This window comes from Rhea pennata, chromosome 23 (genome assembly GCF_028389875.1).
Source record: "Rhea pennata isolate bPtePen1 chromosome 23, bPtePen1.pri, whole genome shotgun sequence".
Taxonomy (NCBI): Eukaryota; Metazoa; Chordata; class Aves; order Rheiformes; family Rheidae; genus Rhea; species Rhea pennata.
Genome location: NC_084685.1, coordinates 4,939,819 through 4,953,756, shown reverse-complemented (window position 1 = coordinate 4,953,756; position 13,938 = coordinate 4,939,819). Strand labels below are relative to the sequence as shown.

Sequence of the window (13,938 nt, the reverse complement as noted above, 5' to 3'; positions counted from 1 at the left end):
ATGCCACACTGGCTCTAATTACTAGCATGCACAATGACAGCGTCACCCTCTGTGCTGAGCCAGGAGGCTAAGGACAGCCGAGAGCCCCAAGGCTGGAGCCAGATGCTTCTTGCCTTCTGGAGACTCAAAATACAGATTCCTCACCTCTCACTGATTTTGCAGCTTAGGCAGACCACCTTCCAGACCAAAGGCTACTGTGGGCAACTCTGCAGATGCAAGCCCTCCATCTGGTTGATACAGTGAGCCACTGTACACCCGAGGCTGCATCTTAGGGCATCAGGCACCCATGAGAAGATCTGCAGGACATGTGCCATACTACTAGCAGGTTCATGCACAGGCTTCAAAGTGGGCCATTCTGCTACTGGCTCAGTAGGTCACTTGAGCTGGGCAGTGCCAAGCATAATCCAGAGCAGACTACCATGGGCATAATACTAATGGTCTAAAAATAGGGAATTACTAGGACAGAGTGGAAAAAAACACTCCCATTAAAACCCATGAGGAGTTGGAGAGAAAGGAAACGCACCCTCTAGAAAGTCTTGTCTGAAGCTTGCTCTACTGAGAGCAGGAACTACCTGCAGCTCTCCAGTAATTTTCACCCATTAAGCCCTCTCTGTTTTTTTCCTGCAATCAACAGTTTAGTAGTGTTAAACATGGCCCGATTCTGCTCTCTAACCACAGCTAAGCTCTGCGCACTGCATACTGTGTGCTTCTTCCCTAGCAGCAAAGGGCTAGAGCCAAGGTTCAGTGGAAGCACTTGAGCACTCAGCAAGTTAATGCGCTCATCACTGGAGTCCATTATTTCTTACACAAATCAGATACTTGGCCACACCCTGACATGTCCATCGCCCTCTGATCAGAGCAAAAATAATGACAGACTCCACACAGTGAGAAAATATATGTTTTTATTTGACAATTAACAAAAGAGGGATCCAAATCTCAGTTGTAAACATTGATAGCTCCTTTCTGATCACAACTAGTGCTTTCCACTAACATCCTTTTGTATAGTCTGATCCGCTCCAACAATGACAAGCTAACTCTGTCAGGGATTTTGCTGCTCTGCTCAGAGTCACAAATTCAGAGGCAGCTTATTCACCAGGGCATTAACAGTCACTCTGCAGGACGTACTCCCAGCAGTGAGAAGGCAGCATACCGACCAAGCAGGTGTTTTAGAGCCACTGCCACATGTACGATGCATTCGGGGAAGGCAGGTGCCTTAAGGGTTGCACACCAGCAAGTGAACAGCAGGCAGACATCCCATCTCCCTGTCAACAGGTCTAGAGGGAAAGCCAGCCCAGTTCAAACAGAAATCAGCTCTGCAGGAGCTAAGTCCTACTTAGGCAGACAATAGGGACACATTCTTACATGAGTATCCCCGGTGCCAGCCCAGCAAGAACAATCCCAGACTGTTGTCAGAGGGAAGCTTGGCCCCTGAACTGTAGGAATTTGGAGAAGCAGAGCCAGCAAGTTCATCCCAAACAGTGACTGGCATGTTGTCAAGTCTGATTGTTGCAGTGGAACAGTAGAACCAGAACTGCCTGTAGCTTAACAAGGGGAAGTGAAACTTCATCTTAGGCTGGAGGGCAGCCAGTGCTTTCAGAGGAGCTTGCACCCAGCTACAGGCAGCTACCATTCAGCCATCATGCAGCAATCTGGCCTGAACATCAGTCGACCTGGAAAATTAGTCCTTTTAGAGCTTCTCACTCTCCCCTTCCAGGAAGGATCACTTTGCAGGTGGGCTTACAAAGTAAGACTGAGTTACTTGAGCCTTTTTGCTGTTCACAACCATCAGCAGAAGAGAATAAAGTTGTGGAAAGCCAGTAGCAGCAGTGGGAGACTCCCAGTGCAGTCTCCAGCAGAAGGGGACCTCAGATAACCATCACTGATCAGGCAGTCACAGTAAGACTCCCTCCCCCACCAGCAACTTGACAAGCCACTAGAAAAAGGGAACATGCCCAACACTAAAGAACAGTGTTATAAATAGAAGCCTCTCTCAGCCCTAGGAGTAACCTGCCAACAGCTAGGCAATGCAAGGCTTTATAGCTGCTTCAGTTTTAGGGACTGAGCAGTCTGAAGTACAAGTAGTATTTGGACAGATCAAGAACCAGGAGTCCAGCAAGCCTGTGCAGAACAGCCTGTTCTTTTCTCAAGGCAACCAGTTGATTTAGAGCTTGTTCTTTTCCTGGGAGTAGGGGTAGAAATCTTAACACCACACTACCCTGATGGACAAGTAAATAAAAATCCAACAATTTTGAATACACTGTATTTATTTGTAACAGATTCTAAAGAATCTAGTGAGTCTATGTCAAGCCCATTGCATGACAAGTGATACAGGTGTAGGAAAAAACATTTAAAACAATCAAGTGCCATTCAAGCCACTGGAATCTTCCACTTTCCCCCTCACAGGAGGCAGCACAGTATAACTGCGAGCTCTAGAAAATTCAGATTCAACCCATTCACAAGAGTCCCACCACACACACTCCATAAATCAAAAGTGCAATCTCAGATTGCCCTATCAAGCTATTGGCTGCAGGGAATCTTTGCATCTTAAACAGGAGGGAGGGAATCTCAGCTTAGTGCATCTATATGTTTGTGGGTACAGAGTAAGCAACCTGTAAAAAAGCATGCTACATGGCATCTATGTAGATCTGAAGTTTAAAATGCAAGAAAAAAAAAATTTCTCTTGAAGCCGTGAAGGTGGCATACTTAGGATCTCAAAAGCAGCCCTTAAACCAGTTTACCTTGCACTGAAAAGTCTCAAACTCCCATCACAGGGTTCAGGCTCTGGGCACCAAGTTGTTACTGGACTGCCGTGGAGTCCACATGCAAGCCTGGTCCATGAAGGCAAAGCCGTTCTGCAGGAAGTCACTGTTAAACTCATAACTACAGCATTAGTGACACTTCCTCTTCAGCTCTTACTGCATTGGAAGCAAAGCCGGACCAAATTAAAATTAGTTTACCTTATGTGCAAAAGCCCCCAGATCCTTCCCCCCCACACCCCTTACGCCCACTCCACATCACCCCTACCCCAAAAAAGGTACCATTCTGGCTATACACATTCCAAGTAGCTAGTCTTTATTAGAGTGTTCAGTCTGCCCAGCTATTACAGTTTTGTCACAAAAACAAAAACAAGTTAGTAAAGATACTCAAGTATGTTAGCCTTGGAGGAAGCACCATGAAGTCATAGTGTTCCCAGAGCAGCATATCTAGGAAGTGCCTGTTTGCTTTCCCACCTCTCCATCCATGCATAGTTAAATCTGAGATGATGTTCCATGAGAATGGGCTTTGCAGACCAGGCATCTCAGTGAAGGACTGTTTGTGCTCTAGACACCCAACAACTTCAAAGTCATGTTTGACTAAGATAACCAAACCCTCAACACACAAGAGAGTTTGTTTGGAGAGGACATACTTTTTTCCTAAGGCCAACTGACTTTTGCACAACCCCCCACAGGTTCCTTTTCTAACGAGAGAATGAATTTAAAATGCTATCTGTTGTGCACATGTGGAATCACATAGCTGAAAATGGGCTGCTTTTGAAGACAGGACCTGCTCAAGGGAAGAGGGAAGATTTCAGGCCACAGGAGGCTGGAATCTGGAAAAGTTCTGCAAATCTCACTTTCAAGAATACAGGCTCCAGCCTCCATCTCAGCAACTGCTGGAGACAACTGACTAGTTAACTAGCTGGTTTGTGCTTCAAGGGCAAGCCTCATCTTCCCAGACAACCCAGCTGGCCTCTGGCTTTGTGCATTAAAACCACACTGCATGCCAAAAAAAGCAGCATTTCAAATTCCCCTAGAAAATATACAGTTATGTACAGTAGCCTACAGCAGGCTCCTGGACAAATCTTCTGCCTTATCATTTATGTACATCATTACACTTTGGCACTGCAGACTTGGGAGCTTTAATAAATTCATGTGTAGGTCCCTGCTGCCTTTTCTCCAGAAAGCTCTGCACAGCATTCTCCACCATGCACTCCCCTCCCCCCCAGGTGTCCCCAGTTTTAGGCATTTGCATGTAGTCATTCAAAGCCCACCCCTGCTTATGCAACTCAGCTTTGACAGCTATTTGCTACAGCTGGTCCTTCACAGGCAGCAAGCCATACCAGAAACCTCAGCAACATGTAACCTGCAGTCCCATTCTTGCTTCAGCAAGGTTACTAGAAATGATCTTATGACCCTCCCCCCTGTTCAACAGAAATATTTTCCTCAAGACATCCCCACTCAAGCTCTTGGGATGTCAACCCCTGCAAAAAAAAGGTTTACAGTACAGTTGTGTTTATATTGTTACAGGCACTTAAACAGGATTCTTTGGTCCTTCAAAGGAATTAGCCACTCTGGCTTCTATCTTCAGAAACCACAAGTCTGCACACACATAACACCTCCTGCACTAAGAAAAAAAATCAGATCCATTTCAGGGCAGTGCAGCTCTACCTTACTGTAATTCTACAATCTCCCCTCACACACACCCACCCTCCCCCATTGTCTACAGAATTCAATAAGCGATCAAGTCTTCCTGTAAACGTCCAAGTAATCTAGTTTCCATAACACTGCACATCCAATCACAGTGTACAGCAGACAGGCCTCGTTCCAAAAAATCCTAGGAACAAGACACTGGAGCAAGAGTCCAGGAAGTTTCCTTTTGTTGCAGTTCTGGGAAGGTCCCCTCCCCCCCTACTCCCCAAGGCAAGAAAATACCTTGGAGGACAGACCCTGAAGTTTGTCCTGGCTCAGTTACAGGGAAGCCACGTCGGGTAGGACTGATTGCAAGGCAGGAAGGGCTGCACGTGGGTGACATAGTAGTTGAAGTTTATTTCGCTGACATAGGGAGCTGGCTGATAGAAGCAGGTAACATTTGTGACTGTGGGGATGATGTTCTGCTCAGCCAGGACTCTCACAGCCAGCATGGCAATGAGGTTCAGAGTCTGCCTCCTTTCATGTCCCATCAGGCAGACTGTACTCTCATTGACCACCCTGTGAAGGGTCATCAGATAGTCATATCTTTTGCTCTCCATCCCAACAAAGTGGCTCTGAAGGTAGCACTCTAGCTTTCTCTGCTGCTCACCGATGTCAGAGAAGTCTATGAAAAACCTGGAGCACATATATCTCTGTAGCGCCTTCATATCCACTTCTGATTTGGGCTTAAACCCCCTCACCAAGAGATTGCAGTATTTTAGAAGCCCCCCACCTCTGATCTCCTCAGGGTTCCTTGTGGCGATGACCCTGTTCCGGAGATGGTCCATTGCCTCCTCAAAGTCCCCATACATGCTTTCCCCAGTGACTGTGGGGTGGAAGTTCTCTGCCATGGGGTTCTCTGAACACTCCCCAAACAGCAAGAGCGAATCCAGGATGATCTGAAAGGAATCCACACTGAACTCAAACTGCCGTCTGAGAGAGTCCACGAATTTGAGTTCCACATTCTTCCCGCTGTTGTTGGATAGCGATATAAGGCTCCAGCGATCGGTTTCATTGCAAACTTTCACCAGCTTCTGCACATAGGCCTCTTTTAGAGTCATAGGGGTGATCTTGTCTTTGTTGACACCTTCCGGGAGGAAGTCAAGAAGGCAATCCATGACCACATCTTTAACAAGCTGGAAGACATCTTCAGTCTTCAGATCTACACCAAAGATGAGATCTAGGTCTTTGTACCCCAAGCCACTGTCTTGATGGAGAACATGGCTAGCTGCTGAGCCATTCAGCCTTACATTATGGACTGCAATTCCTTTCTTCTCCAGACGGCTACGGACAACCTAAGATATGAAGAGAGTCTTAGTGTGAGAAGCAAGAAAGCACTCGTGGAATAGACTGGTTACAGAAACCAGATTTGCTCCCTGCGCTTATACAGGTCACTGCAGTGCAAAACCAATGAAATAAAAGCTAATCCATTAGAAATAGGTCACTTTGGAAGGCATCTAGTCTTGCCAGCAGCTACAGTGGGTATCATTTACTTACTCTTTTGCATTAGGGGGCTCTTACTGAACACCAGCAGCTGTTTCCACTCCCAAAATTTCCCCTACTTTCCCTCACCAAAGCCAAAGTTATCTGAACCGATTCTTTAGTCCCTGCTCCCTTCACCCTTGCTTCTTGGTTTACTCAGGAAAGATGCAGAGAACCATTATAATGCATTAATCTTAAGAATGGCTGATCCAAGGGAGACTCTAAATATGAGGCAGCAGTAGTCTGCAACAGTCCCTGTTGATTTAATCAGGGTGTCTCACTCATTTTAGTCATCCCCTTTGCCTGTCAAGATTCATTAAAAGCAAATCAAGATGCCAGACTGCTCAAAAGCTTGAGCCAGGCACATACAAGTTCATGTCCTAACTAGTAAGTGTATCCTAACAATTTCCAGTGTGTCAGAGCTTTGTGCTGAACTTGGCATATTATCAAGCACAAGAGGCAGCTTTCATCTTACGGGTGTTACTTCAGTGATTTTAATGCTGCCTGCTCAGTCCTGACACACCCACCACTACCTCCAAAGCTTTGTGCACTTAGTATGAAGCTGAATCACTTGCCCGATTACTTAACATGCAGGAGGCTAAAATACCCTTAAGACCATAAAATAAACTGATTTGGACATCAGCTTGTAATTTGAGTTTAACTGAGCTCAAAGATCTCAGGAAGATTAAGTTAACATCTTCCACCAGAAGCTCAACCCGTCCCTCCTCCTGCTTTCATGTCTCTCCAGCAATTACCCACTCTCATAAAAGGTCCTGTAAATCTTAGCTAGCCTGCCTGTTCATCTGGTGTTTGAAGCAAGGCTGAAAACAAACCTTAGAATCCAAATGGACAAGTTTTATCACTAGAAGCAAGCCTGACTGAGCTTCTCAGAGTTCTGTGAGGCTTTCCTCGTTCAAGAGAGGTCCCACAAACATATAGAACCTTAGAGGGGCTGAAACTGCTGTTGACAGGGCCCTGTTCTGATCAGGCAGCTCTCTGGGAGCACCGCAGCCTTACAGCAAGACTAGGCAGCTGTAACACTGTCCCCATCCATGAGCTTTGTTTAGAAAAAATGATACATACAAGGTGAAGGACTCCAAAATGCAACCCTTTCCATCTTAAAAACTGCTGAGTGACAAAACTAAGACAGGCTATATGTCAGCTAGCTTCTGCTGACCCTGAAGTGCCCTTGCAAATACAAGATATTTTGGTACAAATGTAGGAATGTTTTTAAGCTTGTTAAATAAGTTCAGGAGTTTAAATCTCATGATGCAGCTTCTCTGCTGGCTTTTATCAGTTTCTCCCTGACACTAGCAATTGCTGCTCAAGCTAGAAGTGTGCCTGGGCTCTCTGCCAATCCAATGGCAATAGTCACATGCCAGGCAACGGTTAACCAGTGAGCTATTCACCACCAGAAGTCCCAAGTCCCCATCAGCACATCCAATCCAGTCATGGACATACCTGTTTTCAAGTACGCATAGGTAGCTTAGCAGGAAACTTGGATTTCAGAAGAGACACTGATTTATTCCCACATACAGAACAAGAGTATCAGACAAGCACTCTAAAGGAGTGCAAAGTGTGAAATTCCAGTAGAGTTACTGCCAACTGATCAGTTAGTAGTCTATTAGGCTGAAGTTACTCACATGAAGTACAGCTCTGCACAGTGTTACTTGTGGAAGCAAGTTTTATGCTACTAGGCTTAATGTGAAACAGGATATATAGGTCACAGAGTTAGGACTACTGTTCAGATGAGATCCCATTCCAGATTAATTTCACAGCCATGTCCAAGGAATGTCTACTTAATCCCATTTTGGTCTTTGCTCAGGAACTACAGCATTTTAGGCCACAGGCTTCAGGCTCATAACCCCACACTGAAGCTCCCCAAGTTCTGGGCTTACAAGTCCAGCTGAGGTGAACAGTGCAACCCCTCAAGTCAGCCTTGTTCCAATCCAAGTCAGTCAAGCAGCTCCCATCTAGAGGAATAGGGAGCAGACAGCCTCGCTTCTTCGTGAGGGTGGGTGCCCTCTCTGCAGAATCTACAGGGCCCGTTAGTACACGGAAGGCTTCAGTCTACTAGTCTCAACCTGAAACACATCTGAAGTCTACTCCCTCACTGCAGCTAGTGGGTTCAGGAATGCATTTTCCCCAGAGGGCGAGATATTTAAAAGGTTAGACAGCTACTGACCTGCTTCCCAAAACAGCACCTCATGCTAAGTGCGGTTCAGATAATTGATTCTGACAGCCAGGCACTGACAAAACCTTCCTGTGCTCTGACCTGCCATTTCCCACCTCCTACAAAAGCACTGCATGTCTAATAAACAAAGTCACTGCCTTTTGGGTTCCTTGTTTCAGATTAGTCAGACCTAAATACAGGGTCTGCCAGTGTGGCCAGTCAGAATTACAGCCCTTAGTATTTGGTGTTTGAAGTTGCTAGTGGCAACATCCTTTTCAGCAGCTTCCACACCAAGTCTCCTCAGCCTCATGGAACCAAGCTATAATAAATGATGGAACATCTGATGCTGCACCGCGCCTGGCTTTTCACAATGCCATGTTTCGCTACTAAAAACCAGGCGCAGCGGTCCACTAGTGGCACTCATCTGTTGTTTGGTATTTCTTTAAGGCTTCACAGAAGCACAAACAGCTGATATTTAGCATTTCAGCAACAAACAGATGCAGCAGGAACTCTAGGAATTTGAAACCAGCTGAAGCTTTACTACAAAGGAGAGTCTTTCAAGTGTCATTCGATTATTTTTCCAAACTCAAGCTGAAATATTTCTCAAGCAGCTAAGGCTTCCAAAAATCCCAGTGATTAGTTTGTTGTGAAAGCCAGTTTGGTTTTCAGCTGGTGAATAGCCTTTTTAATTAGAAGCTAACATGCCTGATTTTACATTTGATGAGTCATGACTGAGGAATGAAGTTGCCTCCCAAGCATGAATATGCATCAGCTTATTTGAACTACACTGTCAGTTTAATATTAAACATCGTTATTACTTTATGGTTAAACAGGAACACTTAAGCAAGATCAAGCCTGGCACAGGATACAGTCAGTTTGACAAGAGCCAGAAGACATTTGAGTTCAAACTGCAAAGCGGCTCTCGCGATAGACGAGGGCTGCATTTCCACCAGGGAACGCTTCTGGGAAAGCTTACTTCTGCCTCGGCCACTCCGATTTTGCAGCCCCAGCTCGTCCGGCAGGGCGGGAGGGGGTTAAACGGGGACAGGGCGCAGATTCCTGCCGCCGGTGACCTCCCCGCCGCTTCCCAGGCGGGCCCGGGGCCGCCCCGCGGCTGGCCGCGGGCCAGGCGGGCCGGATATCACCGCCTCAGCGCGTTTTATTTCAGCCCGCGGATCCCTGGGCCCCGCGGGGACGGCGGGAGCGGGGCAGAGTCCGACGCCGCCTCAACCCCCCTCCACCCCCCGCGCCGCCAAGGCCGCGGCCTACCCGGCCTCACCTGCACGATCCGGCGCGGCCGCACCGCCAGCGTGGGGAAGTTGCCGCGGCCGTGGATGGGCACCGCCTCGCCCAGGATCTGGTCCAGCCTCTGCACCTGCTCCCACGTGAGGACGCTGAAGCGGCCGCCGCCGCGCTGCTCCGGGCCGCCGGCCCCGGGTGCTGCCGCCGCCAGCATCGCCCCCTCCCCCCCCGCAGCCGGCGCCGCCGCTGCCGCTGCCTGGAAACGCGACCGGAAGAGGAGCCCGAGTCACCTGGAGACTGACCGGAAGCGGCGGGACTTGGAGGGGGGCGAAGAAAGACAAAAAAAAAAGAAGAAAAAAATTGTTTCTGAGGGGAAGATCCGCGCAGGGGGAGCGGAGCGGAGCGGCGCGGCCGGTGCCCGCGGGGGACGCTGCAGCGAGCCGCCTCGCCGCGCCCGCCGACCGCTACGCTGAGCAGTGAGCTCGCCCGCGTCCTGGCGCCGCTTTATATAGCCGCCCGGCCGCGCCCCCATTGGCCCAGCCCCGCCGCCAATCCCCGCCGAGCCCCTGCCGCCTCTCCGGCGCTCTCATTGGTTGAAGGTGAAGGCTCGGGCTCGCTCGGTTTCCAATCGGAGGGGAGGACAGGGAGGGAGGCGGGGTGAAGCGCGGAGTGGGCGGGGCAGGGCCTCACGGCCCCGCCCCCGGGCGCTCGACTGCGTGCGGGAATCCCTGCTGTGATTGGTCAGGAGCGGCCGGAGATTTAAAGGGCCAGGCGGCCGCGGGGGGGCGGGGCCGAGTGGGGCGGGCGAGGCGTCCTGTGGGGCGGCGGGGCCGAGTGGGGCGGGCAGCGACCCGGCCACGTCCCGGCCCGGCCGCCTGGTCCCTCGCAGCCTGGCGCTCCGCGGCCTGGTGCCCCACGGCTTTGTGCCCCACAGCCCAGTCCCTCGCAGCCTGGCGCTCCGCGGCCTGGTGCCCCACGGCTTTGTGCCCCACAGCCCGGTCCCCCGCAGCCTGGCGCTCCGCGGCCTGGTGCCCCACGGCTTTGTGCCCCACAGCCCGGTCCCTCGCAGCCTGGCGCTCCGCGGCCTGGTGCCCCACGGCTTTGTGCCCCACAGCCCGGTCCCTCGCAGCCTGGCGCTCCGCGGCCTGGTGCCCCACGGCTTTGTGCCCCACAGCCCGGTCCCTCGCAGCCTGGCGCTCCGCGGCCTGGTGCCCCACGGCTTTGTGCCCCACAGCCCGGTCCCTCGCAGCCTGGCGCTCCGCGGCCTGGTGCCCCATGGCTTTGTGCCCCACAGCCCGGTCCCTCGCAGCCTGACGCTCCACGGCCTGGTGCCCCACGGCTTTGTGCCCCACAGTCCGGTCCCTCGCAGCCTGGCGCTCCATGGCCTGGTGCCTAGTGGTCTGGCACCCCATAACCTCGTGGGCCTCACGCCAGTGCCCCACAGCCTGGCACTTTGTGGTCCAGCACCCCATGGCTGGCTGCCCCAGAGCTCAACACCCCCCAGCGCAGCACCTCACAGCCTGGTGCCCACCAGCCTGGTGCTCCACTGCCTGGCACCCCATGTCCTAGCACCCCCTGCCTCGATGCCCCAGGCCTGGTGCCCCACAGGCCAGCACCCCATGGCCTGGTGCTCCATGGCCTGGCACTCCACAGCTTGGTGCCCCACAGCCTGGTGCCCCATGGCCTCGCATCTCACAGCCCAGCACTCCATGGCTTGATGCCCCGCGGCTCGGCACCTCGTGGCCTGGAGCCTGGTGCCCCACAGCCCGGCTCCCCCGGGCCCAGCACTGCCCAGGCAGGAGCGTCCCCCGGGAGCGGCGGTGGGGCGATGCCATGGGGCGATGCCGTGGGGTGACGGGGCCGAACCCCGTCCTTTCTTTCCCGGTCCCTTACTTCAGCGCGTTGCATTAGCCCTGCTGAACTCGGCGCAGCCCCTCGCTCCGGCTGCGGGAGCTGCTGCAGGGCTCTCCAAAGCTGCTGGTTTGTCCCCAAAACGGGGGCATGGTAACGGCCATTTTTGTCTTTATTTTTTAGGAAACTCTCTGTGCAGGGAGTCTTCTGGTGGGAACTGCAACTAGCTGGAGAAATCGCAGCTCGGCAGCGGCGGGGTGGTTTGGGTGGAAAGGGCTGGTGCAGGATGCGGCCCGGCTGCCTGCCTGGGTCTCGGGGCGCTTGGCAGCGAGCTACGGAGCGGCTGCGCGCCGGGAGGGGGAGGCGAGGCCAGATTGCAGGGCAAAACCCCATTTTTTTCAGGAAAAAAAAAGGTTTCCGTCATGGCTCCCGGGGTGCCTGGACGGTGCTGAGCCCCCTCTGCCTGAGCCCTGCCGCCGTGCCGCGGCAGGGGTCTCCCGATGGCAGCCGGGCAGGCGCTGGGCGCCCCGCGGTGACTGCTCCCCGGCTCCGATCTGCCGGGGGGAGAGTCCCGGTGGGAACCGGGGCGGGTGGGAGAAGGGAAACTCTGAGGGAAAGTGATTTTCTGAAGAACTTGATGAAAAAAAAAAAATCCGGCAACCGCCTCTCGTTGCAAAACCCTTTGATCGCCTCGGCGAGATGGCGTTATCGAGAAGAGTTTCCCAAGAGATCGGGACGCGCCAAATCGATTGGGAAAGCAGGAGCGCTCGCCCTGCGCCGTGCCCCGGCTCACCAACCCACTTTGGCGGCTCGGGCGCTCTCGCGGCACGGGCCATGTGCCGGCGGGGGGGTCCGGCGCGGCGAGGAAGGCTCCCCGGGGCCGCGACGCCGGCGCCGGCGGGGTTTTTTCTGGCGGAGGCGGCAGGGAGGCCGACGGCAGGAGGGTGCGGAGAGGTTATAAATGGGAGGAACAAGGCGTGCGGATTCTCGGAAGAAAAGCGAGTGTCCCGGCGATCCGCCCGGAGATGGGCGCCGGCGCTGGCTGGGCCGCGCGGGGCAGAAGCGCCGGCCGGGCCTGCTAAAAAGAGCCGACGCGCTCCGGCCGGACTGGCTGGGCGGCTCGTTAACATCCATCGCCAAACGATTGCCCCGGAGAGGTGCCGGGAGCCAGCCGGGACAGGGAACGGCACTGCGGCGATTTCCTTCCGGCTCGGCAAGAGCCGGCCCCGGCTTTGCGCGTTCGTTTTGCCGGCAATTAAGCAATAATCATCGTCTTGGGGTGAAGCGCGGGCGGATCCTGCCGGGGAGAGGATGCCCCGTGCGGCGGCGCTGCGAAGCCCCCCCCTCGCCCTGCGCCGGCACCCAGGGCCGGCCGGCGCCGGCGGCTCCCGTCGGAGGGTGCCCCGAGCTGACGCACTGGCTTCGCCCTGCCGGGAAACGGCCCGGGGGGCAGCCGGGGACGTGCCCCGGCGCTCGTGCGGGGAGCCGAACCGTGCCGGCGGGGCGCTGAGCTCCCCGGCGCTGCGGGGCCGAAGACCGCCCGGCGCGGCGGGGACCGCGGCGGGAGGGTGAAACCCAACCCGGAGGGGAAGCCTGGGACCGGCTCCTTCCCACCCGCCGTCAGCACGGAGTGCGAACTCCCTGAACGCGCGCGAGGGACGCGGCCTCCTCCCAGGGCCGCCGCCGCCACCGCGCTCTCGTTCGGGATGCGCGAGTTCGTCCCGCCGCGCTCCGAGGCCAGCCGGCCCTGCCCCGGCACTGCCCCCGTGCACGTGCCACTCGCCCCCGCGCGTGCACTGGCCACCCGGTGCACGCACCAGTTGCCCCGTGCAAGCATTGGCCACCTCGTGCACATCCCAGTTGTCCCGTGCATGCACCAGTTGCCCCCATGCAAGCATTGCCCACCCCATGCACATGCCAGTAGCCCCATGAACGCACTGGTTGACCCACGCAGATACCAGTTGCCCCCGTGCATGCACTAGCCGCCCCATACCTAAGCCAGCTGTCCCCATGCACACGCCAGCCGTCCCCGTGCCCCCGTGCCGCCAGCCCCGTGCCCGTGCCCGCCATCCAGCGCTGCTGTGGACTTAGGAGCTGGAGCCCTTGTCCCCGGCTGTGTGCAAAACCTCCCTCAGCAGACGCAGCTCTCCGACACCTCCTGTGCGTTCGTGCCCCGATCCCTCCCCTCGCGGGCCCGGGGCTGCCGGGGACCGTCCCGGCCGTGCCGCCAGGGCAAGCGTGTGGCCACCGGCACGGGTCGAAGGATCCCGCCGACACCTCGCACCCCGCTGCACGCCGGGGCTTCCTGGCAGCGCGAGCCGCTTCTCCCAGCAGCTCCTCAGCGGAAAGCCCGCGGTGGTGAGGATGAGGAGGATTTTATTTGCTCTGCGAAGAGTTGCATTACCCAAGCTGTGGAGCAGGTCCTCGGGGTGCTCGGGGCTGCACAAACCCCGTGCGGGGTGCAGGAGGGGCGCGCTGTGTCCACCGCACCCCCGAGGCGCGTTGGGCTGCCGCCGGCCGGGACCTGCTGCAATATTCGAGCCCTTCCCTAGAGGCTTGTTTCCTTTTCCCAAACGGCAGCGATAACTGGGATGGGCCAGCAATTTTCTTGCTAAATCCAGTTTAGCTGGAAGGTGGTGCTTCATCAAGCCCGAGACGTGCTGAAAGCGCTGTGGGCCGGGTGAACTGAGCCGGAGTCGTGGCGGAGCGTGGCAAAACCTAGAAATCTGGAAGAGCAAATCT

General features: G+C 54.4%; 1 protein-coding gene across 2 annotated transcripts; it reads right to left on the bottom strand.

Annotated features, from left to right (window-relative positions):
• Positions 1 to 885: 885 nt before the first annotated feature.
• On the bottom strand, positions 886 to 9,810 carry TENT5B (terminal nucleotidyltransferase 5B). 2 transcript variants are annotated; one of them, XM_062594310.1, is made up of 3 exons: positions 9,383 to 9,810; positions 4,692 to 5,743; positions 886 to 2,915 (listed from the first exon to the last, which is right to left on the bottom strand). In XM_062594310.1, the coding sequence occupies exons 1-2, from the start codon at positions 9,557 to 9,559 to the stop codon at positions 4,724 to 4,726; spliced, it is 1,197 nt and encodes a 398-aa protein (XP_062450294.1). In that variant the 5' UTR covers positions 9,560 to 9,810; the 3' UTR covers positions 886 to 2,915; positions 4,692 to 4,723. The 2 variants fall into 2 exon arrangements, with proteins under 2 accessions (XP_062450294.1, XP_062450293.1); XM_062594309.1 differs by having other exon boundaries at positions 886 to 5,743.
• Positions 9,811 to 13,938: the final 4,128 nt, after the last annotated feature.

What these genes read in the sequence shown, in the direction of transcription:
- TENT5B (XM_062594309.1), bottom strand. Translation starts at nt 9,559, where the DNA reads ATGCTGGCGGCGGCAGCACCCGGGGCCGGCGGCCCGGAGCAGCGCGGC. An exon ending in GGCCGCGCCGGATCGTGCAG is followed by an intron (nt 5,744 to 9,382) that starts GTGAGGCCGGGT and finishes TTCATATCTTAG; the next exon opens with GTTGTCCGTAGCCGTCTGGA.